Below are 8,476 nucleotides of genomic sequence, written 5' to 3' on the forward strand. Positions count from 1 at the left end.
AAACCACGCGGAGTACAGTTATGCCGCCCTCGGAGACTGAAGTGAAAAAACAACACCAAGGCCGAGCCTAGGCAACGAACATACTGAAAATATGGTTGGCCTTCACATAAAGGGACCAGGCACTCAGCGTTGTGGTCGTGCCACTACCATCGGGAAGGAGAACCCTATCCCCTTCCGCCCATGGACGAGGATGTCGACCTAATGGGACATAACAAAGCATGTCGTATCAGAGAGCACCACCTAAGAGAAAGCGCCTAGCCTGCAAGAAAAAGCATTGCTCGCCACTGCCCCGGACACCTGCACACCACGGCGCAACTCATCCAAGACCTACCTTCCCTACACGGCATCTCCAAGGGGAACATGGCGCTCATAATGTCGTCATCAACCAATCCACAACTGATTTTGAGCTTTCGCTTGGAAAAGTAACCAGGTGTGGGAGAAAGGATTTTCGACAACTCCTCCAGGGAGGAAAGTGCCACCCTTGGGCATCGCAGCTGCCATGGCCGGACCAGCCAGCCAGGGATTTTCCCCGAACCCAGAATTGCCCCACTATCACCTAGCCAGCAAGAGGACATGCGACCGAGTATGTTATGCACTAGTGTTGACGAGGATGAGTGATCCAGAGAGGATGGAGGGGGGTGTATCTTTAGATATGGACACATGAGCCGAAGAAGGACCTTCACCTTGACCATCGCCCGCCAAGACCTCACCACCCAAGCAACAGAGGGATCTAGCCCCTAGTACCCATGGGCCATGTCTGCTGCCTGAACATCCCGGGCTGCCGTCCCGGCTTCCAATGCTCTCCTCATGACAAACGGAGCAACGTGAGCCTTGCTGCCACCTTCACAGGTGTTAGCGCGGGATTTCCCGACGTCCTCCTCTGGTGACGGGCAGGGAGATGGAGGAAAGGGGCGCCGACATGGGAATGCCATTCGTCGTGGGACGATGGCGCGATGGCCCGTATCTTTTAGGCCTCTAGTTTGGAGACATTTTATAGGAATTCTATAGGAATTGATTCTTATAGGAATTTTTCCTTTAGAGCACTTTGGTTTATAGGAATGGATTTCTATTCCTACATAGGATTGATTCCTATCCTTCATATTTCAAAGTAAAATAAACATGAGTCTAGACTCAATGAAAACATTTCTATGATGTGAACCAAATGACATCTCTTTTCTATGCATACTTATAGGATTTTGAGATACATGTTATTTCAATTTGTATAAGTTTGCTATTCTTATAATAATTAATCCTATCCTATGAACCAACAACATGCCTTATCTGGATATGTCTTGTGGTGTTTCTTTTTCACAGAGAAAAAAATGGCAGGACTTAAGTTAAAAAAAAGATACATCGAAAAATGCATGTTGGACAAGTAGTACACCAGGGAGCAGTAAGACGGTGGTGATAATTGGGAGCTGTACACGTGTAAGCTCGTTGTGTATCTCTAGTATTTACCAGTGTCTTCTTCCTCCTCCTCTGGGTCACACTCACTCACAGTCACTCCACCCGTCGGAGCTCCCGAAGCAAGTGCATTCGCCCAGCCATGGCGATCGACGAGCCCAACAAAGTAAGCCTCTCCCCCTCCCACTCCTCCTCCTCTGTTCCAGCTACCACCATCATCTGGCTTTTTACCCCACTGGACTCATTTATTTATTTTATTTATGGTAAAATTTCTTGGGATTTCTTCATGCTATTTTTGTCTTTCCAGTGATTATCCCCTTCTGTTAATTTGGTAGACCCTATTCATGTGGTTCTTGCAAATAGAAACAGAGAGGGAGGTGATTGATTCTTGAGAAGAAGAAGAAAAAAAAGCCCCCATCGTTTTCTCCGATTGCATATATCCAGCCTTCGATCCGCTTTTTCATCGCGGGAGATTATGTTTCGCCTTGGGTGAACCGACTAGAAATTATTGCTAGATCACTGGACGAAATTTGGCAACAGATTTATTGATCGGCTGCCTGACTATTTTCCAGAGGAAGAGAGGGACGCCAGCGGACTCTGCCAAGTCCAAGATGGGCCAGAAGATGGTCCATCGAAGGCGCGCTTTGCTTGATGAACGCAGCAGCAGGCACGGCGACGGCGGCGATGACGACGACGACGATTTTGAGCCGATGGTGAGAACCTCTCTGGAACCATATGAGCTCACATTCCTGCATTTCAGTTTCAGGCACCTCTGTTCTTCCAGGATTCAGAGTATCAAATGCATGTTCAGAGGCCACCTCAGTAGTTTTTTTTTTGGTCAACCATTTGATCAGCCTTTCTCTGTTGTGTCGGAATCTCCGATTGTTGCTACATCTCTAGATGGCATTTAGTGACAAAGTTATCGATGATTTTGAGCCGATGGTGAGAACCATCTGATCACACATTGCTGCATTCCAATAACCTCTGTTCTGCCAGGCTTCAGAGTAAACAAATACACGCTGAAAGCATGTGTTTTCTACGATGCTAGACTCTATATATGTGTTTTTTTTGTCTTCTACTAATTGATAGATCACTAGTTGAGGTTTACTAAGTAACAAAATGATTGATTGGTTGATTGATGTTACTGTACTTGCATAACAATTACTCTGCCTTTGTTCCCTGAATAATTTCCAGACGCCATCGGGTGATTCCCCCCATTCTGCCAGGACCAAGATGGGGCAGAAGATGGCATTGGCGCATCGAAGGCTCTCTTTTCTTGATGATGGCAGTAGCATCAGTGGACACATCGCTGCTGCTGCTGCTGCTGCGACGGCGGCGGCGGCGGCTGATGATGATGGTTGTGGTTCTGAGCAGATGGTAAGAACTTCATGGAACCATCTGATTTCACATTTCTGCATTTCAGGCACCTCTGTTCTTCCAGGATTCAGAGTATCAGATGCATATTATTCTCACATATCAACTCAAATAAATGTAGGAAACCACTTTTACCAGTTAGTTAGTTGGTCGGTCAGTCAATGAATCAAGCATTGGAAAAGATCGAGTACTGAGATTTTTATGAGGCCAGTTCAGTAGTCTTTTTTTTTTTGCCAATCATTTCATTAGCCTTCTCTTTTCTTTCTGAATCTTCGGTCACGCTTACCTTGTTGAACCGTCAGACAAACTGAAAATTAACTGCTTATGTTTTTTCGTATAGCGCTCATTAGTACTGCAGCGACTAGTACAAGTATACAGTGACCGCATAGCATCATCCATGTTATTAGACTATATTATGTATGCATTTTTTTATCTTTACTAATTTTGAACTTCTCGTGACGCGATAATAAAAATTTGGCAATTGTAGGATGAGCAGTTTGCTGCTGATGTTCTTCAGAAGAATACGGCAGTTGATGGCAGCAATGACGACTTTGTTCCATTGATAGTGAGTGTTTTATTGCTTTAGTTCTCTTGCATATGCACCAATTACACCACACATGGACCCATTCACAGCATCAATTTTAGTGAAAGCATAATGTCTGACATTATCGCAATAGTTCCTCGTTTTCATTTCCATCTCGATCATAATTTTCATAAAATATGATCATATGAATTATATTTTGTAACCTCATTATGGCAGATGATGAGAACCAAGAATGTGAAGAGTGAGACTGGAAAGCATCCCGGCTCTCGATATAAACACAAAGCCCAGAGAACTATCACTAAAGCTCACAAAGTAAGATACACTCCCTTATTCCATCCTTGTATGTGTGTGTGATATGAACAAATAAATAAATACATTGCGAACAAATATATTATGAAATCAAGATGCTTTCTATGGTTGGACAGTGTTAGAGTAGCTTTTCTTTGCTTCTTTTGGCTTTCTTTAACTGGGCTCTAGATTTTTCTGTACCAATAGTTCTTTCCTCTAATACAAAATATACACATTTTGATCCGTATTCGATAGAAAAAATACACCCGCAATGCTTTATTTCGGCTCATCCAAACATTTCACAACTCAGATTATTTGTTATATCCATTCGCATATATAAACATATACTGAATTCATTGTTCTGTTTTGGTTGGTTCAGAGGAAGAAGACAGAGAGGCCAGAGGGCTCCAAGAGATATGGCAAGAGAAAGATAGGGAAGAAGCCAATGTTGGTTGACAACAACAACATTAGTAATAAGAGCAAGAAAGACACAGATGCTGATGTTGAGCCAGAGGTAAGGTCGCACTAATTACTTTTTGATATATCACATGCTGTAACTGAGTATAAGCAGCTCAATATGTGTGTTACATTCTCAAATGTGGATGGTATAGTCAAAATTTCATATTTGGGCAATAGACTAACTATGAACAATTTGTGGCTTGACAGATACCTGATGATGATGGCCGGACGAAATATGCAAGGTATTTCAACTTTTGTTGTTTTCTCGTTAGTAGAGTGTTCAAAAGCTGTCAAGTGTGTTTATCTGAATTATAGTGTTTTGGGCTTCTATGGCAGTGCTTTGGACAGAGCTTTAGAGGTAGAAAACAAATTGCCAGCAGAAGGTCCAAGCTTCGTCAAGCTTATGCAGAAATCACATGTTGTAAGGGGTTTTTGGCTGGTAAGTAGTATCTGTTTATTAGGTGTTTGGATGTTTGCCGAATGCCGAATAATCCCGTGATTTTTTTTTTGTTATGAACAACACTCAGTTTGTGTTTTTAGTTGGAAGATTAATTTACGAGGCAGTTGATATCTCAAGAAGACGCAGCTGTAAAATTTAGAGCGTGTCTAGATTTGTGATATTCAGGTTTTTAGCTTCTTCTTTTTTCTTCCACCGCATTTGAATTTTGTGTTGCTCTCCTAGGGTGTCCCGCTCAGCTTTTGTAGAAATCATCTTCCAAATGATGATGTTACAATTGCATTAGAAGATGAGGATGGACACAGCTATGATACAAAATACCTAGCTCGCAAGCAGGGACTAAGCGGTGGGTGGCATGGGTTTGTGATACGCCATGGTCTTAAGGTCGGCGATGCCGTGATCTTTCAACTCGTCGGACCGAAAAGATTTAAGGTGAGTGCCTCACAAATGTTATGCCACTGCTCTGTAATTCTTTTATAATATCCCTTTCCCGAGTGCGCGCCAGGGGTACTAGTTGCTCCTTCATGATATTGATAATGGTATGATTTGACGATTCATTGTTGTGGACAGGTGTATATACTGAGAGAGAATAAGTTCACCACAACCGTTGGAGCGCTCGGTCTCCTGAGTTTAGACACGTCCATGGAAAACAACATACCCGGTGAGTAAAAGTATTATCATCTTCATCTTGCAATGTTATGAAAATCTTTCTAAACATGTGTTGTCTTCTGTTACGCAGAAAAAGAAGAAGAAACTTCGGATGAAGATGTAAAGTCCAAAAAGGATCTAGAGCTCACCAGACTCAGCAACAAAACGTCCGACAACGATAGCAATGACCTTTTTAGTGAAGAAGCAGCAGATCCAGACCCTGATTTCGACGCCGTGAAAACATTCAGAGCCTTCAAGATGGTCATCGACCGCAAACTAGTACCTGATCACCAGCTTTGGACGTACTACAAGCTATGTGGCGCCCGGAAGGCGTTCCTCCACAGGCGTCTGCCGCAGCACATAAACCCGACGCTAGCCGCAGGGGTGATAGCAGAGACGGCCAGCATCGCCGAGGGCATCAGGTCCTACCCCACCACCTCCTCCTCTTCCTTCGAGGACCTCGCGGCATGGAAGAAGACCCTAGAGTCCTTGGAGCTGCTGGGAATGGACGTGGGCTTCATGTGCAAGCGCGTCGACGAGCTCCTTTTCCTCCTCGACGCCGGGCCATCAGATGATCACCCGTCTGAGCGGTACGAGGAGATGAAGCTGGAGCGTGGTCGCGCCGTGGAGAAGGTGAGGGCCCTCGAGTTGAAGATGGCGAACCTGAAGGATGCTCTGGAGGAGATGGAAATGGAGATGGAGGAGATCGCGGGGAAGAGGAGGGGCCGTGGTATGCTGCAGCTGGCGGCCGCGCCATGGTGATCGGCGATTCGACGTCGTCTTGTGTCTTATGTGTGCATTTTGGTGGCTGGCATCTCTTTCAGCTCATCACACTTGGTCGACCTATGTGTACACACGATGATGTGTTTTGTGTGCACATCAGCTTTACCTTGGTGTATACACAGCAACGGTGGGAGATGTGGCCTGGTCTCAGGGTTTATCGTGAGTTTGTTGAGCTCTTGGTTTGTGCCTGCATCTACTTGTTTTGGTGCCAAACTGAAACGACTCAAACGAATTGCGGGCAAGCAAACTGAGAAGTACCTCGAGCGCGCGCAGCAAGAAAGGGAGAGAAAGCTGCCCGATTCGTCAATGGTAAGTCTTGCAAAGATCTGTTAGAATAATCCGAGACACGTAGTCGATCCATCGAAGATTAAGCAATCGCACAAGGCATGACATCTAGATTTATTAACGAGGTTCGTCGAACATCAGCTATATCTTCTAGGCCCGACTATAGGCGCTCCTCCTCATTATACCATTGCAATATCGCACCCCGGGCACCGACACACACCGCCGGTTCTTTCAATGTGTCTGTGCTAGTATTATGTTGGCATAGTTTATATCGTGTATCTACCTTACATTATGCATGGGATAAAAGTCTCTTATGAGACATGACTCTTATCTCATCTAGACAAACTACAACTTAGAGTCCAACTATAACCTACCTTGTACAATATATTCAATACAATGCCAAAATTTTGCACATATCCTCAGCCAGATCTACGAATTCAACTCTGCGGCGTTATTCCGTTCAGGGCAGCTCCACACGCTTCGTCCACCGGGTTCGGAACTTGAGGGATCCCGAATGAGACCGAAATATGTGGTGCTCATCTATGATTCTTACGCTTTTCTATTGGCCTAAAACTTTATACAAATGAAATACGCAAACAATCACTAGCCTACCTGTGACGATTCACGAAGGCATGTGTTAGTTAGCTTCTATGGAATCGGTGTGAGAGTTAAAAGATCGATATATCCTTTTCTAAAGTTGTAATATATTATTATTCTCGATCAGAATCACATGGGCGTGTTTGGTTCCTGGCATTACCTCCAATCTGGTCCATTTGGGTCAAGAAAAACGTGGTTGGTTGCAAACGGGGAGTCCTGGCTCGTATGGGCACGAACCTTAAAGCTGTCCAGAGCCTGCCTCGCTGGAAACCTTGAATCAGCGGTTTCCAGCGAGTCGGGCTGAGTGTGGCGCAAAAGGGAGGCAGCGCGTTCACAACGGTGCAAGGTGAAATCGAGTGGACATGACGGAAGATGGAAATCAGCCGAGGTGGGAAGACGCGAAATCTAGCCTCATCGCCCCATTTACTCGGTCACCACTAGCTCTAGGAGAAGCACTTCCTCTGTTCTTAGCACCGGGGGCGGCGACTCAGATCTGAGCAAGTGGCTACTGTCTGGTCCTCCTCGACTCAGCCATGCACCCCCCCCTCCTCATTGTCGTCTCTAACAGGGGCGGAGCCAGGATTTGAGGTGGTGGTGGTGTGGGGGGGGGGGGAGGGGACTGGGCAAGACACAAGGAGCAAAAGAAGAAAGCATTGTCTTCCTCTTCATGACAACTGGTAGGAACCGGATCCCTATCAGGGCGTGGTCTCAGGTTGAACGGGTGGAAGGAGGGATGGTGTGGAGGAAGGCGTGGTCGCCGGTGCTGGGGCGCCATCATTGCGCGCGTGCGCGCGCACGAGAGAGAGAGAGAGCATGGGCGGCGGCTAGGGTTAGGTCTCCCGCCTGTCGTGGTTCTAACTCTGACAGTAATGTAGGGGGGTACGAATGGAGAGGCTAGATCTTAGCTATGGAGGAGTTGTAAGCACACGAGGATTACGAGTTTAGGCCCTTCTCGGAGGAAGTAACAGCCCTACGTCTCGGTGCCCGGAGGCGGTCGATTGAATTATGTGCGTATGAGTAACAGGGGTGCGAACCCTTGACACCGAGGAGGGGGTGGCTTATATAGAGTTCGTCAGGCCCCTCCAGCCCTCAGTAATGCAGGGTTTAAAGTACATTAAGGCTGGGCGTTACTGGTAACGCCCCTAATAAAGTGTTATGATGACCATAAAAGCTACTTAATGACCGACCGTTTGCGTGCGGAGTGACTTTAGATCTCCTAGCAGTCGAGTGGTTGGCTTCGTGGTCGAGTGATAGCTTCGTGGTCGAGTGTCTTGAATCCGTCGAGTGGGATACCTCCAAGTCGATTGAAAGGTGATTTCTTCTAGGGATGTCCTTGGGTAGGGTACTTAGGACAGGTCCATGCCCCTACCCTAGGTACATAGCTTCATCATTAGCCCCCAAATGGATCGAGGTTTGAGTGGGGAAGGAGTTGGGGATCCTTCCGACCGGTTCTTCGTACTATATGAACGCCTTGTTCTGGATCAATTGTCATGGATGACATCATCAACTTCTTTCAGTCGCCTTGATCCATTCCTGGTTTCTTGTCGAGTGAGTTTCTTTACTTAAAAAAGTTCCTTTTTCGCCACGTATAGCGCGAGCGCCTGTTGCGGGATCCGGCAGGATTGCCTGGGCCTACC

The 8,476-nt window shown here is 46.1% G+C and overlaps 1 protein-coding gene across 2 annotated transcripts; it reads left to right on the forward strand.

Moving 5' to 3' along the window:
- Positions 1-1,463: 1,463 nt before the first annotated feature.
- Positions 1,464-6,149, forward strand: LOC147982728 (B3 domain-containing protein Os01g0234100-like). 2 transcript variants are annotated; one of them, XM_087539332.1, is made up of 11 exons: positions 1,464-1,570; positions 1,977-2,117; positions 2,599-2,781; positions 3,266-3,343; positions 3,539-3,634; positions 3,990-4,124; positions 4,277-4,311; positions 4,385-4,508; positions 4,752-4,958; positions 5,097-5,187; positions 5,266-6,149. In XM_087539332.1, the coding sequence occupies exons 1-11, from the start codon at positions 1,547-1,549 to the stop codon at positions 5,934-5,936; spliced, it is 1,785 nt and encodes a 594-aa protein (XP_087395458.1). In that variant the 5' UTR covers positions 1,464-1,546; the 3' UTR covers positions 5,937-6,149. The 2 variants fall into 2 exon arrangements, with proteins under 2 accessions (XP_087395458.1, XP_087395459.1); XM_087539333.1 differs by having other exon boundaries at positions 4,406-4,508.
- The last annotated feature ends 2,327 nt before the right edge of the window (positions 6,150-8,476 follow it).

This window comes from Triticum urartu, chromosome 2A (genome assembly GCF_056163025.1).
Source record: "Triticum urartu cultivar PI428250 chromosome 2A, HENAU_Tu73, whole genome shotgun sequence".
Taxonomy (NCBI): Eukaryota; Viridiplantae; Streptophyta; class Magnoliopsida; order Poales; family Poaceae; genus Triticum; species Triticum urartu.

Bases quoted from the DNA above. Each gene is read 5' to 3' on its own strand.
- LOC147982728 (XM_087539332.1), top strand. From the start codon at position 1,547: ATGGCGATCGACGAGCCCAACAAA. The intron at 3,344-3,538 runs GTGAGTGTTTTA...TCATTATGGCAG, and splicing joins ACGACTTTGTTCCATTGATA to ATGATGAGAACCAAGAATGT. The intron at 4,125-4,276 runs GTAAGGTCGCAC...GTGGCTTGACAG, and splicing joins ATGCTGATGTTGAGCCAGAG to ATACCTGATGATGATGGCCG.